Here is a 25005-nt window from a genome sequence, read left to right as displayed (position 1 = left end):
AGAGCTGAAACGTGGAGGTAAAAATGTGTGGCATGTCCCATTAATGAAGCGCAAGTGAAATATGATGATGGTCAGGACGATGACAATGACGTCCAGGAAGATGAAGGTGCTCTGTGTTGTCAGGGAGCCTCAGTCCTGCTGCAGGAGAAGCTCACTAATTGGTTGTCAGTGTGTGTTTTGTGTGTGCGTGTGTGTGTGTGTGTGTGTTTTGCTTGATAATTCATCTAAAACACATTTATTACCAGTGTTTAGGATTTATGTAAAGAAGCAATCGCCCTGCTTACATCTGAATCAGGAGCGGACAATTTACACTCTGCATCTTTTCTCATATGTCAGAGCTGTTTAACAATTAGGGACGTACATGCAAGTGCATAACTATGTGGACATCAGTATGTATATACAGTTCTTTCTCCCGCTGGGATAAGAGTCTGTGCCAGCCTTGGATATGCTAATTGGACAGTGAGTTGACAAGGGCTCAACCATCAGCCTGCGTAATGAGCCGCTGCACAGAAGATCGGCTGCCTCTGAAGAAGCGGCAACAGAGGAGGCAAAAAAACAAGGGGGTGCGGGGGGGGATTGGGTCGCTGAAAGAAAATTACGAATTATGTTTGGGTGTTTGCGAGCTCAGTGTTGCCGTTTCAGCTGAGTGAGCATTGCGTAGGTGTCTGCATGTGGACACGCGCGCATCCTCTTCCTCTGCTTTTGTCAGATAAAAACCTTCATCTGTCAGGTGAAAACGCATCTGCTAAAATGTCAATTGTTTTTTTTTTCTTTTCTTTTTTTTTTTTTAGGGAGGAAAGAGCCATGTTTTAGCTGGATGACAATGCATTTTGGCATTACCCTAAGGGATTTGAAAGAGGTTTATGAGCCTAAGGGGTTGAAAAATTGACTGAGCTCACGGAGGAGCAAATAATCCTTGAACTTATTTGAAAGCGTGAAAAATTGTCAAATTGAAGCTGCAAGGTTTTCACACAGTTCCGTGATGCATAGATCATGAATATGGGACCTGTTGTCAGGGCCTATGGATTCTGGGCTGACTCTTAAATATCCTGGCTTTCCTACCAATCTTAACAAGTATAAAGATTACACACAACGTTCAGCTGAGAATCAGATCCATCTGGCCCTTGTGTGTACTGGCTTCATAATTATATTACTATCATATTTTTTCAAAATCACTCATTCGACTTGGAGCCTTGTCAGACAGTAACATACTTAAACTCGGTGTAAGCAGCTAATGGGTAAAACTACCACCTCAGAAAACAGGTGGCAGGGTATTAAAGAACCCTTAGCTGTTAAAATAAAGGTCAGAGAGTAATTTAATTTTTTTAATTAAATGTAATCTAATACCAGTGCAATGAATGTGTTTAACAGATGTGTGACATTAGGAAAGGATCTTTTTCTCATTGAAATGTTAAGGACACCAGAAGGATCAAATCTAACTTCTTGCGAGGAGGTGACAAGGACTTCCTTAGCCAGTAAATGCGTGTCAACCCTCTGACCTCCCGTAAGATAATCAGGCCTGTGTACACTTTTATAGCATTTTACAGGCATTTCCTGCTTAGCAGGATCTAGTCCATCTGTTGCTAGGCTTATCTGAGGCTGTTTTATCCATCAGAAAGAGATGCCTCTTTCTAGTTGTGTTGGTCAGTCTGACCTTGGAGCCCCTTTTAAGACGCGTGGGTGTACATTTGCCTCACCATTGTTGGGATACGGCAGCTTTAGTCCGTCCCGGGTATGCAGCGATTGAGGTCAAAGTGAAAGTTAGTTTGGTTAGTCACGCTTCTGTCTCTCCTCTCCACCCCTCCCTTTGTTCATCATCACGAATCAGTGTGTCGTCTTGGCTCGGAAACGTAGTTTTGATGGGGAAAAACTGAAGCGCGTCCAGATTTTTCTTTATAATGGGGAACAGCGATTTTAATGCTTAAATAGTCACATGATGCTCGTGCTGCTCTATAATTTTATTGATGTGCTGATGTGCAGAGAGAAAGGCTGTACTGGCATCTTCTCTTAATTCTGGGATTAGAAAGAGGGGTCAGACACCCAGGACGTTGCTGCAAATCTGGCTAAAATGAGGAAAGTCAAAGCGTAGAGTCCAGGAAAGCTCTTCTCTTTTTAGCTGTGGGTGATCAGTTAATTAAACTGTGACCTAAAGCTAAATTCACGCTCCCCACCAGAGAAAGCCTGAGAGAGTATGTGGGTAGATTCAGTTTTGAATTTTGTTTTGTTATCATCCCGAGAAAGTGTATTTAATCTGTAAAAGCTTATTTCATCATAATGAGAAAGCCATGCTGCTTTTTCTTTCTGAAGAGCTTATAATAAGGTATAAAAGGAAACTTCCTGCTGGAGACAGAAAGATTTGAAAGCACCCACAGTAGCACCCACACCAAACCCACCCCTGAATACCTGTGTATGTTCACATCAAAACTGTGCAAACAGAAATCTCTCTAAAACATTCAAGTAAAGCAAACCGTCAGCTACATCAAGGTGTCGAAACAAATGAGGAATTAAAGTCAGCACTCACCTGTCACACAGTATGACCCAGAAACAAATTAAACAAACAGAAGAACTGATGAACAAAGACACATGTATTAATAATGTATGCTGTTCTCCGTCTACTAATCCAAATAGGAAAATGAAAATGCAGAATTTTCAAATAAAAAAAGACGACAGATAATTTCTAGTGATTTGTTTTTAAATGTACTTTTTAAAATTGTTGAGATGTTGTAAGTCAGATCTGGCAGAGTTAAGGATAGTTATTTATAATTTTACAACAAGATACTTTGAGCTGCTCCCTTTTTCACACGGGCTCGCCACAGCAGGTAGCGCTCCGTGCTTAATTTGGCAGATGTTTTTTTTTAAATACCAGATGCCCTTCCTGACGTAACCCAAACAGGTTTGTGTTTTCTCCTAGGATTGAACCTGGGAGCTTTCACTTGCTAAGCAAATGTGTAAACCGTACTGCGGTACTACCACTACTAAGTACTACCACTCTAATCCTCCAATCTTATTTTCTTTATGAGCAAAGCTGTTATTCTCTCTTGGACAAGTAATCATTTTGTGTGCAATTAGTGCTTTCATTCATAGTTCACTTTAGTAATTATTAACTAAGTCGAAGAAAAATGCAAGTCACAATTTAACTGAGACCAGAGTGGTGCCTTTAAATTGCCTTTTTTCCCCTGACCAACCATCAAGCCCCCTAATTACTCAGCTCAGTGTGACATGATTTAAAGCAAAATAGTCACTTAGTGAAGATAGAGAATAACAGTAATTGGGATAAGGCTTAAATGAATGGATGACAGAAAAGTCACAATCTCATCAATGAATTGATGATCCGCATTTCCCCTCGGTTATGTGCTACGTGACGATTAGAAAAGAAGGCAGCGCACGCGACATATATGGGTTTTCCTTCCATGCCTACATGTTTCTTAGGCTATTTCTGTGAGTCATGTTTGCTCTCAGAGGTGTGATTTGAAACTCCAGCAGCAGCCTTGTTTATAGGCTCAGACCCGTGATGAAAATGGTAGCTGCGGGTTGGGAATTTTATTGGTGTTTGTCAAAATGTCCCCTGATAACGCTGTTTGGATGCGCGTTGTATGAGGCAGCCCCTGCTTCAGCATCCTGCAGCATTAAGCAAGACCGATGGAGGTTTAGTTGGAGTACGCAGGTCTACATATGCATTTAAATTCCAGGGAGGGGTAGGGGGTGGGGGGCATCTCCGTGTTTGAGTGACAGCTGTTTTTTTTCTTGTTAGAGAGGAGCCTCAGATATTTTATTTCCACTGCTAAAAATGTAACCAGGGCGGTGTAGCTCATGCCTGCAGTAAGCCGTACTTCATCCTGTGCTTCTGATCCTCAGCGTGTGAGCATGTGTGTGTGTTCATAAACGTGTGTGTGTCTGTGGGCTGTGTGTTTAAGAGAGAAAGTGAAGGGAAGTGTGAGCGAGCGAGTGCCAATCTCCCCCATGATGCTTTGCCATCTGCCATGTTTATGTGTGTGCGTTCGTGTTGTGTGCGCACGGCCCTGTGGGTGTGCAAGCATTTGCGAGTGTCGTTTGCCTACAGGGTCCAGGGTCGTAGAAACATGAAGTAATATCGCTTCTAGTCTGGCCATGTATGTTAGTGATACAGGATTTCTACTCCAAATGCCTCCACTCCAAGCTGGCACTAAAACGTGCATAATTCAAGACATGGTTATATTTGTGCCGAAAAAGTTTAAGTGCCCATATTTGTGTACATGATTTCAGAATCACTGATAAAAATGTGAGAGAAGGCTAACTGCAGTGCATGCATTCTCATTAAAATCCAAAAATAACTCAGTGGTGCACAGCCATGTGTTTATTTCTGTTTATTTCAGTTGTGTTCCCTGTAATTATAAATGCCAGACTACGTATATACATATGTATAGTTGGACTGATTCCTCCTCTACAAGACTCCTTTGATGCTTACTCCCAGAACTGGATCCAAATTAAAGGTAAAAGGAATCAACACGAGCCTCCTTATCAGGTGTGCTCACTCACAGCTAACGTGGTGCAGCAGGAAACAGATCTGGTCCTTCCATGAGTGCTCGTGGCTCGTTGTCATGGAGACGGGCCTTGGGAGACCATCTCAACCCACTTGTGGTGCAAGGCATCGCGGGTACGGTGGGAAGGGAGGGAGTGAGGAGGGTGGAGGGAAGGAAGGTGAGGAAAACAAAACATGTCATCTTTCCGAGGGGCCCCAGCGGAGCAGGGCCAGGTTGGATGCCACCTAAACAATGTTATTTCATCAGCCTGATGGGGCACAATAACCGGTGTACGTTTCACCACCTGAGCTTTGGTGTCATTATCGGCTTCCCCGCAATAAATAGCACACGCATCCCCATCAATCTATCTGTCTGGCTGACCATCTGTGTTGTCACTGAAAAGGTAATAAGCACAACCCCTGCTGTCCTCTCTCTTTCCGGATGCTGAGCTCGGATGATCGGGGTGGGGGGAGTTGCAGTATCTCTGAGGGGTTATTGGCCTGAGTCATGAGAATTTTTGTGCTCGCACCTTTTAATTCTGCTTCGGCAATGAGCAACGTGCCTGGTTGTTGACTGTTTGTATGCTGAGAGGTGAAGACGATTGTTAGTTACCATAAGCACGAGCTCAGATATGCTTAGATGGGCCTGGTCTGCTGGGTCTGCTCCTGCTGGGGCTTCTGTGTATCTGTTTTGGCTTCTTCCCTCAACTTTCACAGCTGTAGGATGCTCTAAGCTCTTTTGTTTGAACTGTGTCAATGGACCAACAACAGCTGGAGCAGCCGGTGCAGGGCAGCTGGGGCGGAGGAAGAGGATTTGTATACAAGCAGGGGTTAGAGTGCGTATAAAAAAAACAAAAACGAGTAAAGGAGATGAATGATCGGGTATCACAGAGAAGATGGCATCGAGGAAGGAAAAGAGAAAAACGGGGAGGAGAGGGGCGGAAGCGGATGAAAGGAAATGGGAGAAGAGGAGATTTCTGGAATACTGAGACTAATGCAGGAGTGTGACGAGAGTAAGATTAAGGATTAGAGGCTGTGCGTCTATAGTGAAGGTAGAGGTAGAGAGGGGTTTTTGTCAGTAGGTGAAAAGACAACAGGGAGGAGGGGATAAACGAAATGATAGAAAGGGTTGGACTGAGGTCACAGAGAGATATTAGTGCCACAGCAAATCCAGCACACAGGACAGTGGTAGCAGACGCTGCATCATGCAAGGAGTGCCTAATGTTTCAGTGGCCATGTGGCTCTACGCAGAACGGTAACCCTGGTTAGATTAACGCTGGCAAATTGAGTTTCCGTAAGAGGGGAATTTACTTAACATGCTACCAATGGTGCTCGAATGAGCTCTGATCTGATTTTTCTTATCACATTGTTCAATTGAAAAGGGGACGCTGAAAGCTTTTCTATTCAGCGGCTATTACACGGCGTTAGATAAGGCGAGGGCAGAGCGGCGAGAAGAGTCTCTATCAGATAGACGGCCATGTTTTCAGTCGAGCTATTTTTAGTGTAGGAACTGGCAGACAGTAATGTTTATGAGCAGGTCATTAGCTCAATAAGTGGTTGGAGGAGACTTTGAATATGTAACTCACCAGAAATGCCGCTTTCGCTTAGGAAAGGCGACTAAGTGTCGGCCTGATCGCTGCTCCTCCATTTCTGGCAGCGTATCGGCGGATGTCAGGGTGAAAGTGTGCTTATGGGTGTTTGCGCATATTTATGTGCCAATCACAGCCTGCCCTGTCACCTGTTAATGCTTATTATGTCTCCCTGGGAGCGTATATGTTATCCCGTACTGCTGCTTGAAAGGAGAACATGTATGTGCGTGATTTATGACAGGTTAACAAAGGCTCCTTTCTCATTTGGCCTCCCCACCTGCGTTCTGACACATCGGGTGAGAGGGGTGGGGGTCGGAAGAGCTCGATAGGACTGAGGAGTTATTGACTCCCAGACGGGGAGCTTCTGCACAGCTTGTCTAAATCTCTGTAAGCAGACAGAGCTGAATTATGTTCAGTCTTACAGATTTGTGTGCCCATGTGCGCTTGTGTTTGTGTGAAGAAAGAGAGTGAAAAAAAGAAAAAAAAGAAATGCTGATGGAGATCCCCCCCCAAGGCTAGGGATTAACAAGAAGGGGGTACATCTATTAAAGCAGCAGCTTCTGATACGTTTGCCGTTATTGAATTTTGCCGCATTCCTACTGACCCCCCCCCCCCCCCCCCCACTCTTCTTTGTTTGAGTGTTTTCCATTACGGTGGTACACTCTGGATGTATTATTCCATTAACACTTTTATGTGGCACCAGAAAACTAAAATACTGAACGCTAAGAAGGAATTAGGCCAGAGCAAAATGAAATTATTAGGACGTCTTAGAAAAAAAAAGAACTTAAAACTGTATCATTGCAGCTCATTTCACGGCTCACTAGAAAAGAAGACTTATTAATACAGAAGCAGTATGCTGGAAACTATTTCGGTCTGTTTCTTGTCATAGTTATTGAGCAGTGGCTCTATTGTTCTGGTATTACTTCAGCCAGAGCTGGCCTGCTTGAGCTGTTAATCCCAAGTCAGAAGTGCTCTGACTAAATCAAAAGACCTAATCCTGCATTAGCATGAATATGTCTTTAATTTTCTTCGTGTTTTTATTATTTTTTCTACATTAGTATAAAGTATTGTATGTTTTCCCTCTTCCTTCATGGTGCGTTGACATTTCAGATGCTGCTCTAAAAGCAGAATGATGAATCAGAGGTGACGGAAATATGCCTGACCTTCCTTCTTTTTTTTTTCTCTTGTGTCTGCAGAGTGCCTATCCCTGTTGAGTGAAGCCCTACTCAAATCTCCGTCATCTCTAACCAATCCACGGTGGTGCCATGCCTCGGCCCAAGACTGGTGGAGTCCTGGCCCAGGCCAGAAGGCCAATCCTGGGGCTGTGGATTAGCCTATCTCCCCTGTGTCTGCTGTTGCCTTTGATTATCCTGCTAACCAGACCTTTGAGCAGCGTGGGTGAAGCACTAGGTACATCTATCTATCTATCTGTCTATCTGTCTATCTGTCTATCTATCTGTCTATCTGTCTATCTGTCTGTCTGTCTGTCTGTCTGTCTGTCTGTCTGTCTGTCTGTCTGTCTGTCTGTGTCTATTTATGTGTTGGTAGTCTTTTTTTGTCTTTTTGTCTTTTTCTCAGTTGAATGGCAGCTGGTATATTGTCAGCAATGAATGCGAGGCACAGACGTGTATATATATGTGGCTGTGTGTGTGTGTGCGTCTTTGATTCTGTGTGTGTGTGTGTATGTGAGTCTATGTGTGCGGTGTGTGTTGTATATGTGTGTGTGTGTGTGTGTGTGTGTGTGTGTGTGTGTGTGTGTGTGTGTGTATGAGAGGAGTGGATCCAGGCCCGTCAGCACATCATCTTAGGGCTGTAGCGTTGTTAATGTGTTGTGATAAGCCAGGAGGTTCCATCAGCATGTTCCTCATCATCTCCTTGATTACAACATTTCCACAAATTTCCTGCCTCAGTTGGCCACACACATAAGATACACAAATGCACACACACACACAGCTGTCAGAGCTCTGAAAATGTTACTAAACTGATATATTTAGATTTTCTTGGATAAGAAGGTAAGATAGGTTAAAGACAGAGATGGCACCTCTCACCATTAGATACGGCAGTTGCCTCGTGCATTTTTTTTTTCATCTCCCATTTGCGTAACCAATTTGCGTCCACGGTTCTTTTATAAGACTGACATCATATCTGAAATCTTTTTATATTCAGTGAAGAGAAAAAAAATTACACACCAGCCAACTTTCAGCTGAAATGTTGTGGGACTGAATATTGCTGCTTTTTGACCACCTACAGTGTTGCTCAGCAGAGCAGATAGTATTGTGGAGGGGAAAATAATCTTTCTTTCCCTGTAGATCCAAATCTCTCTAGCTTTCTGAGTAACGAAGGAGATAAAATCATAACTGGAATTCTTCCATTAACAATATGTATAGCAGAACAATGACCAAATTAGCCTAGGTAAACAGATTACACCATATAATGGACAATAAGTACTTCTAAAAACGAGAGATTTGCTAGTAGGCCCTCAGTGCCTCTGAGTATTTACTGGTTCAACTCAGCTCTTTTCCAAATTATTGAAAATTAATTTCAGATATTATGCTTCACCATCACTTTGTCGAATTTTATGCAAAACATGGTTAGCGTTTCCCTGACAGCGATCCTCTTCCGAGACAGTGTTCCTTTTATTTTCGTCTCTTATGTGCCCAGCAACACATCGTACTCTGCAGTCATCATCTTTGTATCACAGGAGGTTTTATTTTTAAATTTCCTTTCATTTTTGTCACGCATTTAGCCAGGAAATGCAAACAAAGTTGACAACAAAAAACACACAATCAGGAAGAGATGCATTATTAAAGTGGCTTAAGGGCTTGTCAGACCACAGCTGGTTGCACTAATACCTTTGCCATAAGTAGCGTCTTTTAGAGCTGTACATTTCACAAGAGGTTACTCTAATTCCCCCAAAAGAAAATTTCCAACCCAAACTTATTCCTCTTTAGCCCACAGCGTTACTTGAAACAAGCTCCGAACTCATGGCACTACGCCTGCAGGTGCCAGCTGTATCTCAGCTCAGCAGCAGTCAGTCTTTCAGTCAAATGATTACCGGTTACAAAGGTGCTCCCTTAAAAACAGACAATAGGTATTTCAGTGGTAGACCATCCTGTTCCGTGGAAACAGAGTGGGACTTGGTATTAAAGAGCCACGGTTTCTCATTAGTGCCTCTTTTTTCGGGGCAGCTTTCTGGAATCTTCCTCTCATAACTAGTTGCTGTTCAGTCCACATCCATCCAGAGCCAGTAGCTTGTAGGGCTTTTCTCTGGCTTTCAGAAGAGGCTTAAGTGGTAACACTGCCAGTGGGGTAGGTTTTGCACGCGGATTGGTGTTGAAGTACATTAAAAAGAACATAGAAAACGTTTTGGACTCAAAGTAAAGCCACCGAAAACCATGCTCAATCCCTAAGAAGAACATGAAATTCATTCATAACCCTATAGGATGGAGAAAGCAGTTTCAGCCATGGCATTTAGTCTTTTTTGATTTTTTTTTTTTTTGATAGTTCTTATATTGTTGTCAGAAAAAACCAGCAGCCTGCTCAATAGTCTGTGCTTTTCTAAGAGTCCTCAGAAAAAACTACCCTGCTCTTGAATCCCAAAATGGTGGGCATAAATTTGTTCTGATTGACTCTACTGTACCAGCTTTTTGCTTCTTCCTGTGCGGATTATGGCAAACCACTTTATTTCTGACATTCAGAGTGGGTCTTTAAGAGACAACACGGGGCAGTCGGGACAGGAGCAGTCTTTTGACATAATGTTATTCCAGTTACTGTCAAGGCACTGGGAAGTGTTCTGCATGGCTGTTAACCAACGAAGTGAGTAGGAGTGGGAAGACGTGCAAAAAGGCTTTAGAATCTGCTGGTGATTTCTTGATAGGCATGGCTTCTTTTTTTTTTGCTCCTGTGTGGTCTTCAGAGCAGAAGTGAATCAACACAGGCAGACCTCACCCACCCAGATGTAGGGGAGGAGGCATCCAGGTTGCCATGGTAAGGGTCATCCTGATTTCACCCTGATGGATAGCGGTGTTTCTGTAGCTGAGGAGGAGTTAAGCTGGGCACCATGGAAACAGGCCACAGACAGATAGCAAAGGGTGGATGCATGAGGTTGTTTGACTGATCTGACTCAGCCGCTGTGAGAAGTGTAGGTTCGCTACGCCTGGCTCAATATCACACTTGGAAATTGCTGTTTTCGTCTTAGAGGGCGACCGCAGCGCTCATACGTCCCACCTAAGATGCTTTCGGCCTCCAAGATGAAATTGTCTCCTTGAGTCGACTCTGAAAATTAACAAAAGCCTGTGCTGCTGTGTTCATTGTGTTTGCTAACATCATCAGGATCTCTGTGCAGTTCTTTGGCATGCACAGGCATAAAATGACACCTCTGATATTAATACATTTAAACCAATTATATGCTGTGAATTTGCAGCCAACACTTCACCTACCTGTGAAACACTCATGTGTCATGACAGCCTGTGCTGCATGAAATACAATGGCAGCCTGCCCTCGAGAAAGCAGAGAGACGGAGAGAGAGAAAGAGATGTTCCTGTGAAGCCCAGCCCCATCTTTTATTTATGGCCCACAGGAAGTCCTTCAGTTTGTCCTCTAGATGATACCCAGGAAGTAAGCACAACACATAGCCATCAGAACACAAGTCGGCCTGACCAGTCACTGACAGTGAAATGGGGCGTGGTCAGCGGGGACGGTTGTTGCTGGTTGTGGAGTTCATTTGTAGCCCTCTGGTGTCTTGTTTTAATTTTCCCCCATCCCTCACTCACTTTTCTCCCTCCTTTTCTCTCTCTCTCTTAGCTCCCCCAAAGTTCACCAAGACTCCCACAGACCAGATCGGAGTATCAGGAGGTGTAGCATCATTTGTGTGCCAAGCCACAGGCAATCCCAAGCCCTCTGTCTACTGGAACAAGAAGGGCAAGAAGGTCAACTCCCAGCGTATCGAGGTGGTTGTCACAGTGCTCAATGTTCAACTCCTACTGTAACTGCATGACAGATATGAATATGCAAATCCATTTAAAAAACATACATATTATTTGAATGTATACATTAATTACAACCTTGACGTTACACTGTAAATAAATTTATACAGAGAGTGGATAGGCGAAAAACTGTTAAGATAAAACTTTGTTATGTATGTGAGAAATAGTTTTTTTTCCAGTTATTTTTTTTTTTTATTTTAATATAAAATACTAAAATATGTTTTGGAATCAAGGTATGTTCACAAATTTTTGAAATACACAGACTGGTATCTTTGATGTGTCTGATTAAATAAGAGGCTACACCAGTGCGCTGATTAGCTTAGCTTAGCATACAGAATGGTAGCTGGGTGAAGCAGCTATTCGTTCTTTTTAAGTCTCTGAAAATAAAAATATAAAGGTAATTCATTGTTTGTTTAATCTGTACAATAAGTATAATATGCCAAACGTATTAAAGGGTTTATTATTATTGTTTTTACATGCTAAATCAGTACTCTACGCATGCAATTAGCCAGCTAGCTTGTCTATGCTGAAGCTAAGTGTAGCGCACACCTTCTTTAATGCTGATCTAAGTTAACTGACCTCTTGGCTGCAGCTCCAAAGTTAAACAGGCGGTATCAGTATTATCAAGAAGATAAAGAGACCCAACATTTAAACTATTAGTGAAAAATAATTGTTTAAAAATACATGTTTCCAATATACAGTAGATCACAAGGTTCCATTAAACGTCCGATCATTTTACAAACCTAAAATAAAACTAATCAATGGACCCTTAAGTATTACTGACTTTACTTCCTATTGAATTCACATATTGCTGTCATGGAGCTATACAGCAGCCTAGTCCAGAGAGTAAATTCTTGTGGCTCAGTAGAGGCCTGACTGTGTATTGATCCTGTGACCTAATGGTTAGAAATACTCAGTTTCTACCAGAGGACCTCATTCAACCCCCCCATCTCAGTAAGTATCAACCCAGATGAAGTGTATTTGTGCAAGAAACTGCCTCCTTCTTTACCCGCTCCAGGTAAATGTGTGAGCACAGGTAAATGTTTTGTATCTGTGCCTGACCTCTAGCATTTCCGTAGAGAAGAGCAAACAAAATCATTATTTGTATTTATTATTATTATTTGTATTTCTTTTTTTCTGGTGGGGCATGATGAAGTGCTTAGCTGTAATTGTTGTGATATTAACACAACACACACTGGGCCGAGGTGCTGACATGCAACATTATAGTCAGCTGCTCTAATAGTAGGGTTTATGTGCCTCCTCTGCTGTGACTAATATGTCTTGTTCTGTGGCTGTCCAGACCATAGAGTTTGATGATGGTGCAGGTGCTGTGCTGAGGATCCAACCACTTAGAGGTCCCCGAGATGAGAACACCTACGAGTGTGTGGCACGTAACAGCGTAGATGAGAAGTCTGTCACTGCAAAGCTGTCCATTATCAGAGGTAAGACAAACAAAAAACCCTCACATATACTGTACACACACACGCACACACACTGTGTCTACTCAAGAGGTGCTTTCTTTTGCACGCTCGCCTTCAACCGGCATCCCTGCTTCACTGAGCTGTCAGTCGTAGATGTAACAGCGAAGCAGGGCCGCACCCTGCCAGCACAGGAGGCTGCAGGGAGCTGCTCTTTTTATAGTCCCTCTGAGTGCAGCGAGCGTGATCTGGCCACAGAGAGGGCCAGCTAGCATGCTAGCTAAGGGGCATTTTAGCAAACTGTACGGGCTTGCTCTAAACGTTGCACTTCCCGTCCAGAGCAAGGGTGTTAATCGAATGTACACTGGCCCCTTGAAGGAAAACTTATCTAATGTGGAGCTCCAACATGTTATGGACTAAAATTGCAGCATGTGGCTGATAGCTTGGCATGAGAGCACCTACCATCTACCCAGCACAGCAGAAATGAAAGAAGAAACAGAGGCATGACTGCTCAGGCTGTTAATACATGAAGGAAAATCAAGGGATTACGCCCTGGTTTGGCAAAGAACCTTTGCTCGCTAGGAGTAAATAAGGAGGAAAAAGGGAAAGGGGGGATGGAAGAGGTCAAATGGAGATGATGGAAGATGAAAAGATGGCAGTAAGTTGCGTAACACAGCAGGATGCTGTGAAACAAAAGAGATTGAATGGGATGTCATAGGAGATGGGGTTTGGTGGGAGGTGGGGGTGTAGGAGTGAAGGAGATGGATGAGGATTGTGGAGCTGGCAGGGCGGTGTGGTAAGCAGAAGGCTGGTAGCCCAGGGAATAGACTCCTGTCCATCTGTTACCCAGCCCATCCTCTCTGCACACACAGCCCCAATCTAAAGCACATTACCACATAAACTACACCTCGAGGGCGAGCTTCCCAGTGTGTGTGTGTATGTGTGTGGTCGTGTTCGTGTGTGGGTGGTAGTGTGTTCCTGGTGCCATAACCTATTCTCTCAACCCGTTCTGTGTGCGGTGATGTCCCCATCCCTTCAGTGACATTACAATCTTCAGTCTTTGAGAGCAGAGTGAAGGGTAGCAATGAATAAGATAATATTTCACCGAGAGTACCAATCAGAATCAGAGCTGACTGTAGCTGTAATAGTTAGATTTGGCCTGAATGATCATGCACAGGCACGTCTCTGGCATTCAGTTGGCAATAAAGGCAATAATTTTGTGTATATATTATTTTTTTTGAGAGTTTTATGCTGCTTAGAAATTTGTTGCACATCAGCCATTTTTTGTAAGCTGTCCCTTTAACGTATCAGGGCGCATGAAGTCATTCTGGAAAGTGCTGCACATCAAACAACGGTGTAGGCTGGTTGTCAAGGTTGTCCACTAATCCCGGGGTTGGTGTTTTAATCCCTGGCCATTACCCTCGGACAATACACTAAACCCACAGTTGCTAGTGATTCCTGTTGAAAACCTTGATTTGCGTGAGCTGAGGTTAAAATTTTAACATGATGAACAATTTATTTTTAGATGATTAATGCCTGTGTATTTTAAATCAAACTTTTCAGAAAATTTTAAAGTAAAGATATAAAATAAAATAAAAGTTTGTTGCCAAGATGTTTCTAAGTGTTTTTAAATTTATATTCAAAAGTAAATCTAAAGCTTCTTTGCTCTATATATACATAAACACGAGGAGAGGGATTTAAATTACCTGCAAGTTACTGCGCAGTTTTACTTCAACTTTACACAGTGACGGCACCTCCTCCTACTTCAAACATGACAGGATACTCCCAGTGTCTTGCACCCATGCAGCCTACTGTAGGCTCAGTGATATTCTGCAGAATAGATCATGCCATCCAAGAATGCTGTTAAGTGCACAAATGTCTGCAGAAATTGTGCTTGGGTCAGTCTTTAAAAAAGAACCAGTCCATCGTAGAAAAGGTCCACCACTGAAGTAGAAAAAAGGCTTTCCATTATTGGCCAAAACCCTTCCACTTCCACTGAAAAGTCTTTTTCATCCACTGATGTGCTTTATCTCATCGTTCTGTATAATGGTGGACTAAGACTAATAGCAGTTTCGTACAGAGTGAGGGGCTTGCAGTTGGCCACAGGATATTTACTGCTGCACTGTTGGCTGCCTAATGGGTGGAGATGTGGTAGGTTATGGGCTTTCACCAACATCATCATCATCTTTATCATCCTCACACATTACCTGTAAAATGACCTTTTTTCCTCCTTATATCTTTCTTTCTTTAACTCCAGGAGCCGTACTTTGGCCCTACAGCAATATCCGTTTCTAATTTCTTCTCTTCTGTTTTATTCATGCTTTCATTTTCTTAGCCATCTATTCTGTCTGTCTGACTCTGTTTTTAACTCCTCCCGTTGCATTGCTACATGTCCTCCGCTGCTCCACCCCTTCCCCTTTCCATCCCAGCTGCTCTTTTCTATGGACACTGCAGTTGTGTTGCTCTCCCTTCAGGAGACATGAATATCTGCAGCTCTGCATGTTTGAAAGCCTCTTGTGGGCGAGAGATTCTCATCACCGCAGCGCTGTATGTGTGTGCGCTGGTAAGCGTGCGCACGGGTGTGTGCGTGAGTGCATACATTTGTGTGCGTGTGTATGTCTGGTTTTGTGCAAAGTAATCCTGATTATACTCACCTCCCAGTGTCCCATTTTAGGAGAAAGGCAGGCGGGGGATGGGGGAGAAACAGGGTGAGAGAGAGAGAGAGAGAAGAGGGAAGAGAGATGTTCTGCCACCACGGCAAACACCCTTCATATGAACAACAGAGTCAGATCAGTGATTCCCCCTAGGCGTCTGCTGCATTGGCAGGCCGGCGGCTCAAGCAGCATTTCGGTCTGGAAACAACTAAGAGTATCTACTCAGCCTGCAGGAGGATTACACTCCTCGAGTGGAGAACTGGCTGTTTCATCATTTTTAACCCCTCGTCTTTGCTGTTTATATTTGGTCCTTCTTTCATTTTTTAAATTCTTCTTGAATGTTTATATGTGGTTCGGGAATCAGCCTTACATGTGGGATCCTGTTTAGTCCTGGCCCCCTAAAGTAGGGCACACAATGGTGAAGACACATGGGTTTTTCATGTGATTGGTCTACAAAGTCTGCATTTGCATTGCATTGTGATCTATTATCATAAAGGTCTATTAGCATTTAAAGTGCTCCCCTTCAGCCCTCCTGCAGTCAATAGGAGTCAAAGCATTAGAGCCTCTGAAGACTGCTGAGTGCGAGCAGATTAATCCTGAATCAGGCTCCCCGAGATCGGCTTTTATTCAGACTTCATTCATGCACATGGCCATTTCCCACTGAAATGAACTGAGAGATGAATAGGCAACCTGTTTCTTAACTGGGAGAAATAATGATTTTTTTCCGTGGGGAAGCGGGCGTGTTTGTGTGTGAATGTGGGAGAGAGAGAGAGTATCTGTTTGGGTTTCTGTGCGCGTGAGACGGAAATACAAAGAGGCACGGGGAAAGAAAACCTGGATTCATGTTTGTTTGTTTGCATCATATGCATTATGTGTTTGACCCTTTGGGTGTTTGTGTCTTTCCGTTCTACTGCCGCATGCGTGTGTGCATGCACGGACACACAAATTGCATATTTGCCCAGAACTGGTTGGCTCTACTGACTGGTTTTGGGCACTAGGCCTGATTGCCCTTCTGCAAACATAACCAGGCCAAAATGTACGCGCTCAACCTCTTGATACACACAAATACAAAGCTCCGGGGAACAATGCTGCTCGACCCTTGCCAATGTTCCCCCAAACGCTGTTGACACACAGAGTGTTTGTATACACATGCCACATTTTTCCATAGGCTATCTTATCAATTTAACCAGGAGATGAAAAATAAGCGGCACTTTTGTGCAGCAGTGTTTGCTCTTGATAAATGATTCATTTTAGAGGAAAGTGTGATCAAGGCCATGCCCGCAGTATCTATTTCAAGCGGTCGCTGACTCATCCAGGAGCCTGGCTGAATACCTGTAGCTCCATATTCTCCTCTCTGGTGAACTGTACTTTAGTGTCCTGTACTGTGGAATGGGTTATCTGCATCTGCGGGGCAGTGCTGTTGCTGCTGTGTTTGTGTCCTTTTAATTGAGCCAGTCTATTAAAACAGCTGGCTTTGGTTTTAACAAAGCTGTTTCCTACATTTTGCCCTTTAAAGAAGGGTTTTGTTATCTTATGTTGCTCTACAGTTCAGTGGAAAAGGCATTAGAGACCTTGCAAACTGATGCCTTCTAATTACTATTATATTATATTATATTATATTATATTATATTATATTATATTATATTATATTATATTATATTATATTATATTATATTATATTATACATTGATGATGATCAGGTCCATAGACGGATAATTTTCTTATTTATGAGTGATGATATAAAAAAGTTAAATTAATTACAATTACAAATGAAAATGTCAGTGTTAACAAACTGAATGAATTAAAGAAATTAGGACATTTTTTTAACTTACCTCATTAATGCAGCTACCATCTTGGCATTAGTGTTAGGGTATTAAACACGAGGATTTAATATAAGATAATTCATAGACGTTTAAAACAACCATGAAACATTAACTATCATGAAACGTTAATCAAATAAAGCAACAGATGAGGGTTAAAAAGGCCATTCTTTAACAGGCACTCACTTTCCGTCTGTATCTAAGAAATATGAGAGCCCAGGTAAGGGCAAGCAGGATATTTTAGATAATTAAAGCTGTTTTTCTAACACAGCTTTGTATATATCATAACATCATAAGGATTGTGCCATCCTTTTGAGGTTTTAGATCATCAAACATCTTTGTCAAATTGTAATATTACACAAAGATAACCTGAGAAAATGTAAAGAGAAAATCTTTTCATTTCATTTCCAAACCCCCTAACCCCTAACACAAATCCTGTGTAAAAAAAAAAAAAAAGGAAAAAATTAATTGTCTCTGAACCTAATACCTGATAGTGCTACCCTTAGCCCAAGGAACTGCAATCAAGCATTTGTGCAACGAGTCTTTCATTTCGCTGTGGAGGAGATTTGGCCCACTCCTCAGAATTATTTTAATGCAGCCACAGTGGAGGGTTTCTGAGCGTGAAAAAGGTTACGCCAAAACATCTCAATCTGATTGAAGGCCAGGTTTTGATTAGGTGTCTCCAAAGCTTCTTTTTCTTTTTTTGAGCTATTCAGAGGTGGACTTGCTGGTGTGTTTCGGATCATTGTCCTGCTACTTGAGCTTCCAGACACAAACTGTTGCCCACACATACTCCTCCAGGATTTTCTGGTGGAGAGCAGAATTCATGGTTCCATCAATCACAGTGTCGCCCTGAAGCATCAAAGCAGCCCCAGACCATCACACTACCACCACTATGTTTGACTGTTGGTATGATGTTCTTTTTACAAAGGACAACAAATCAGTATGGATTTAAAGGAGCTTGCAAAGAAAAGCGTCTGGACTTCTTTAAGTTACTTGAAGACGTTTCACCTCTCATCCGAGAAGCTTCTTCAGTTCTAAGGTCAAATGGCTTCTCGGATGAGAGGTGAAACGTCTTCAAGTAACTTAAAGAAGTCCAGACGCTTTTCTTTGCAAGCTCCTTTGACTACGATGACCTGGATGACTGAGAACCTTCACAGACAGTATGGATTTAACTTAAATGGGGAGCTAGCTTTAAAGGGAATGGAGTTAAAAATGTTCATTTTATACAGAGGATGAATTGGATGAACTGGGTGCTGCAGTAGAAGATAAACTCGGATTATTTTAAACAGTTAATGATGCAAAACAATTCTACTCAAGCTTGAAATGAGCAGAATTTTAAAGTTAAAATGACTAACTTAACCCTTGTTTGTTTTCTACACTGCTGAATATCCTTAGCTATCTGAAAAGCATCGTTGGGTTCTGGATGCTTGCAAAGATTCACTCTCTCTGTTTATCTGTCCGACTCTCTCCATTTCTTCTAATTCTCTCCAAGTGTTCAGTCCAAGGTCCACCCACACCATGTATTTGCAGCATTAATAAAGACCTGAGTGGAATATAGAGCCACACGCCCTACAGACACACACACGCATGCATTGTATATGCACATGCCTTGAGCCCAGTGCTGTGGTGTGCTCTAATTAACAGCCAGGGAGTCCATGTTGTGGTAGCTGGCAGAGTGATAAAAAGACCATCTGAACCCTCTCAAGAGAGGGGTAGGATTCGGGGAGGGTAGAGGGGAGCAAATGTAGGCCTAGCATATTCCTCGCCTTTGGGAGTTCACCTTCTGACCTGCCCATCGATCTCCCTCTTCTCTTTCCTTTCTCTTCCTGTCTATTTCATCAGTGGCCATACCACTAGCCTCCATTCAGGTAGATCATTAGTATTGATCTGTCAGGGATGCTGAAGGGTTGGGGTGGGGGGGGGTCTCAGAAGTGTTAGCGTGGTCCACTCTGCCCACTCCAGTCTCTCCTGTCTTCACGAGGCCTAATTGTTGCACTAAACATCTTGATCATCAAGTTTTGATTCCTCTCTTGCTTTTTTGTGGCATTTCTCCACTTTCTCTTCTCAGGCGCAGCATCAGCAACAGCTTGACATTCCTATCTGACGAGGTCTCTCTAGCGCTGATGACTGTAGAAAGAGAGAAAGAGAGCGATAGATCCTATCTCAACTCAGCCTCTCATCCCCATCACAGAGTGTGTGGGAACAGATGGTATATGTCTGTCATGTGGTTAGGTAGCAGGGGGCCCGGAGGAGGAGTGGAGGAGAGGAAAAACACACAGACAGTTGACGTGGCCACGGTCTGCATCTTGGACTGCGTTCAGCTCCAGATATGTCTGTGATTCTGGGCTCAAGCAAAGCAAACTTTAGCAGGTTTTGTTTTGTCTGACAATCAAGATGTTCCGATGGGTTTGATTTATTAGCCAAGGAAATTGCCATCTCGTTGCTTCGCTGCTGCGGGAATGTGGATTTATAATTATAGTTCCAGGTATGGAGGAGGTGTCTGTGTGCATGTGTGAGAAAGAGAGAGTGGTTTAAAGGGTAAGGAGGAAAGGAAGCAGGAGGGCTGATGGATGCTTGATTACGTGTCTGGCCATCTGGACTGTTGTCACTGAGACTCTTAATCCCATTCACCAGAGAAAGTGTATGTGAACGTGTTTGTGTATGTGTGTGTGCGAAATAGAAAGCAACTGCTTTTTTGCGTGCACACACTTATTTTCCTGGATATGTGCGATCGTGCCGCTCAACATTATTCGACACTTTGCAGAAATCTGTGAAGATGCTAATGAGAACATAGCCATAGAAGCAAATATGTACACACAGCCAACACACAAACACACACACACTTGTCCTCAGCTCCTACAACGTAATAAGACATATCCAGACGCATTCAGACACATCCCAGATCGGCCTCTCTAATCGTTGGTACATTTTAACAATTACTGCTAACAAGTCCTTATTACCCCCAGTGCCCTGCCCCTCCTCTGGTCCCAGCTTCTAATTGCCGCTGCTGTTTCTGAGCAGCTTTCTGAATAGTTATTAGACAGGAATCGTTAGCACCACATAACACAGAACCACACCTTTGAAAACTCGTAGTTCATCGCCACTGCCACCAAACACCTGTAATTCTAGGTTAGTAATGTACTGCAAAGCCTGTGTGTGTGTATTTGTGTGTGTGTGTGTGCGTGTGTGTAAGCACTTAAGTAACTCCTGCTGACTGGGCGGTATGTTTATACTCTTCCAGAAATGGCCTGTCAAACACACAGAAAAATCCTAGCTGTGTTTCTGCCCGCCTGCTATATCACCTAATGACTAGCTAGCTGTAGGAATGAACACACAACTTTGATCACCAAGGCTATAGTGGCTCTGCTATGAGGGGGGAGCTTTCACATCACTGCATGTGTGGGAAAGGAAGGACTGAATGCATGGCAGTAGAAGCTGATACATCCGTTATTTGTTTTAGAAAAACTGAGCCTTCACTGTCCTCATGAAATAAGTACACATACTGCACTTCGCCCCAATCTAACCCTGTACTTTGATTTACACAGATTCAGAATCAGAATACTTTATTAATCCCGAAGGAAATTAGGGTTACAGCAGGCAGCACGCTAATGGCGCATGCGCACTTACAAAGTCATGGACCTCAGAGGATGTCCTATGGTGTCTGGCACAGGGACTTTGGGACTTTGGCAGCAAATCCTTTGGGTGCTGTGGTGGTTGCCGGTGGGGCTTCAGTAGAATCGTGTTTTTCAGGCATACTAAAGGATTTCTGAGGAATTTGGAGACGTGGTTAGCACCATAGGCTCTTTGTCTTGTACCTTGGGTTGTTTAGGAAAAGATTTTTGCAACATGGTGAGGCGTCTTGCTAGGGGAGGCTGGTGCTCCTGTTGCTATGGGTTGATGTGATTGGTTAGCAACAGTGTTGAAGGGTGGTATGTGTGAAAACAGCATGCACATGCGTTGTCATGTTTCCTAGCACTGCACTGTACTATATGGGGATGATCACTGTTCAGTGTATGACGTCTTCCTGTTTGCCTCTAGCACTAATTAGCAGATCGTAGCATGCTTACATGCTAAACTAATGGTCAAAACACAAGTCATTATATGTGCTAAATATACATGTTAGCTCCTGTTATCATATGTTACCAGCAGACATGCGCAAGTAGTGCAATTAGACATTTATATTTCATGTTTTAAATGCTGCACATTTCATACTCTTTTCTTTCTCTTGATGCTTTCAGAGGACCTGTTGCCATTTGGCTTCCCTAGTATAGACATGGGCCCTCAGTTGAAAGTGGTGGAGCGGACAAGGACGGCCACCATGCTGTGCGCTGCCAGTGGCATCCCGGACCCCGAGATCTCCTGGTTCAAAGACTTCCTGCCTGTCGACCCCAGCACCAGCCAGGGTCGCATCAAACAGCTCAGATCAGGTGAGACAGGTGACTTTTAGTCAGACTGTTTGTATTTTCCACCAACGGAACCAACAGTGCATTTACAGCTTTGCACTTTTTTGCGATCAGGTTAAATCCCTGTTGCTCTAAATTTGGTGATTATTTTAATTATGATTGAGGGATTACATGCTGTTCTCTAAGTTTATCTCTCTCCTTTGGGGGTATAAAACCTTTTTAAAGCCAATTTCATAAAAAAGGATAATTGTGCCATCCTTAAGCCATGAAAAAAATGTGCTGTTTATTAGCATTTGGGAGAACGGATTATAAAAAATATATATCACTTAAAAGGCAAAATTTGCTTTCCATTAAGTATCATAATTATAAGAAAAAAATAGCAGCATATAATTGTATAGTCATTTCAAATGGGTTCAGAAATTTCACATAGAATGAAACTGTCTTCCTCAATTTATCCCAAAGCAACCACAATATCCTCTTTTCTGATGTCAAATGTGTTTGGCGCTTCTTAAAATTAAGCATTTAACTGGTGATGCTTTTATTTTGACCCACTGCCTAAATGTGCGCGACATAGCTCAGTGTCCCAAAATGTGAAGGTAAGCTCACTTTACCAGAGACACAAAAAGAGAGCAAAGACGATGTGTCTGCATACCAAAGAATCACATTGTGCGCTTAAGACAGTTTATTCAGCTTTGTTTATGCTCTTCTGTATAGATGAGTACAGTGTCTCCAGGAGAAGGCAGAAACATTTTTTTTCTCAGCCTTTCCCACTCAGCTGTCCTCAGGGGGAATGAAAGTGATGGTGAAGCGAAACCATTTTGTTGTTGTTTCATCCATATTCTCTGTGCTGCTCCGGCCTGCCAGCTCTGATATATCCCTCCTGTCAGCCAATATCCTTTACTGATCACCAGTGCCCTCCGTTAGCTGTGTCTTTGCATTTCCATTTGCCGAATTTATAATGTTTAAATACATTTACCATGTTGTCCCAAGCAACAAGTTACCTTTCTTAATGGCTTGTGATCCATGTCAAAGAAATCCTAATGAGAGCTCCTATACAGTGTTTTATATCACTGTTTAGGACTGGTTAACAGCAATAAAACAAACCATGCTTTAGGGCATGGGAAACATTCTGGAGTTACAGTCTCTTTGTTCCCTTGTGTGCTCTTACTATATTTGGACATTTGAAGAGCACACAAGGAAATAAATATGTTTTACTCACAGCTTCAGGAAACCCAGCATCAGTAGATGTGGCCGGAGAAACAGGCTCTGGCAGGGACCGGGCATTGGCAGGTGTGGCGGAAATGCAGGCTCAAACTGCGGCTCTGCAGGGCACACAGCATCAGAGGGCTGGGGCTGCCAATTCCGGCATCAGGAACCACGCTTTCTCTTCTAGGGTGGAAGCGTGGTTCCTGATTCAGCTCGTCAAGAGCTGAATATGTGCAGCAGTAAAGAATATAAGCAGTGCTGACAACCCCATTTACCTATGAAACACGGAACAAAATTTAAAACAGACATGATTCTCAGAAAAAACCCAGGAGCTTGACAGTGTGGATACTTTACACAGACAACTGTAGTTAAACTACAGAATTATACAGTTTCTTTGTATTTCAAATTTTAAGACAAGGCTTTTTAGTTGAAGACTAATTAGTAGGTCTGGCAGTTGTACTTCTCATTTGGCTACCATGTTTGGCTAAGACTGGACTGGAGTGGAACTGCAATAAACCACTGGACAAAGCCATAATGTCTGCCTAATCTTAGATGGCATGCACAACCAGCTAAGATGTGTTAGTACAACACTTTGATACACCTTGAATCCTGGAAATAGATGAATATTAACTAAAGATGAGTTTAGTTTCCTATAGGTAGTGAACCAGCTAGCAGGAAAGCTAATGATTGCGGCTTATTGAAAGATAAATAAACGCATGTGTAATCCAGCCAGTTTCGTTTCTTTTTTCCTCGCTCATTCGTATTCTTCAAACACAGCTTATCGTCCAGTGCACGCTGCTCCAGCACCTGCAGAAATACACCGGCTGTTTCAAGTAGCCATAATTATGAAGAGAAACCCTAAATTGAGTTCTCTAAAGAAAAATAGGACTTTTAAACCTGCATATTCAGCAGAACAGTATTTTATTATTCACAATAAATTATATTCATTTCTTTTTATTCATTTTGGTCCCCTTGGTGCAACACCAAGTACAGAGCCTCCCCTGGTCACGCACGCAGAGCAAAGGGATGGCAAAGGACGGCCACGACCACTACTGACTAGTCTGGCACATACAACCAGTGGGGAAGCCCATTAGGGGAGCTGCACATATACTAGAACTGCAATTGCAATTATCTTATGACCTTCATGAACAATAAAAAAACAACAAATGTTGTTATTTACTGTTTCCTTTTCACATTGTGTACTTCTACATGGCAGTGGGGATATACATAGAAAGATAGATAGAAAGATAGAATGAGTCAACCAAGTAAGAAGACTTAGAAGACATTTACTTCAAAGTAAAACAGGAAGCAACCAAAGTACCAATGCAAAACATGGAGGCAAGAAGACTCCCAATAAACATGAAAACAGAGACGGGGAGTACTGAGGGGAAAATGCATAAACACAAAAAGACAAAGTCGAGGAAGGAATAGATAATGAAACGCTGAAGCAACCGAACACAGTCAAAAAATAACAAACTCAAAATAGGACCTGAGGCTTAACACAAACAAATAATTCAAATTTAAGAACAGTAAGGCAGTCTAAACTGGTACCCAAACCTCCCCAGAAATGAAACACCGAAAATCAAATAAAACAAAAAGAACTAATGCTGAAAATTACTAGAATGATAATGAAGTCAAGGTAGGAATCTAAAACTCCACCTAACAAAAATCAAAGTACCAAACGTACATGTATAGACTAAGAATTTGAACCTCAAAATCCACACAAAGCACACAATAAGAGTGAGTGACCAGAAAACAAAGACTATCACTGTTATTACATCAGAATGTGCAGAAATAAAAAATTACAAAACATCAGTATCTGTGCCACCTCGGTAATGGTTGCAGCTTATACCACACCTGATCATCACTGGCCATGCTTTTATTTTTATTTTTTTTATTTTAGTTGTCCTTTTTTTAACTAAACTATAACAACTGCTAAATTGTAGCCACCTAAAATTGTACATTTACTTGATCTGCTCTGAGACGTTTGCTCCCTGCTTGTGTGTCATGCAGACATGACAATGATTCAGTGGTACAGTATGTTAGGACACATATCACATCAATGAAACAGTAGCAAGACGAATGGCCTACTGAGATTCACCCCAGGCTTTAATAGGATTTGAAATCACCAAAACCATCACAAAGCCAAACAACAAAATGTGCTGTATAATGAACCGAACAGTGCAGCGAAATGACTTGGAGGAAATCAATTACACCTGAGCTGGGCAAGAAATGCGTTATGGATAAAACACTCCTTTAAGATTTGTTTAATGGAGGCACTTTCCGAGCAATGCTTCTGATTTAGTGGATAGCTGCCAGCTCTTATTGGACTGCAGCCAGGAATGTGTTTTGGCCACAGTCATTCTGTTCTCTCTGTCTCTTTTCTTCTTCTGTTGGCTCTTGGAAATACTTTTATGAGCCATATGGGT

General features: G+C 42.6%; 1 protein-coding gene across 10 annotated transcripts in view; it reads left to right on the top strand.

The window, feature by feature from the left end:
• ptprsb (protein tyrosine phosphatase receptor type Sb) overlaps positions 1-25005 on the top strand; it is a 73084-nt gene that overhangs the window by 6163 nt on the left and 41916 nt on the right. For 6 of the 10 annotated variants that reach the window (XM_082513756.1, XM_082513752.1, XM_082513755.1 and 3 more), the window contains exons 2-5: positions 7284-7497; positions 10891-11039; positions 12373-12514; positions 21206-21394. In XM_082513756.1, the coding sequence (XP_082369882.1) occupies positions 7353-7497; positions 10891-11039; positions 12373-12514; positions 21206-21394 (625 nt within the window). In that variant the 5' untranslated portion in view covers positions 7284-7352. The remainder of the gene's footprint in view (positions 1-7283; positions 7498-10890; positions 11040-12372; positions 12515-21205; positions 21395-25005) is intronic. The other 4 variants (XM_082513749.1, XM_082513757.1, XM_082513753.1 and 1 more) reach the window with 1 other exon arrangement.

The sequence above is a fragment of the Aulonocara stuartgranti genome (genome assembly GCF_965226115.1).
Source record: "Aulonocara stuartgranti genome assembly, chromosome: 18".
Taxonomy (NCBI): Eukaryota; Metazoa; Chordata; class Actinopteri; order Cichliformes; family Cichlidae; genus Aulonocara; species Aulonocara stuartgranti.
This window is presented reverse-complemented; position numbering and strand designations above follow the sequence as displayed.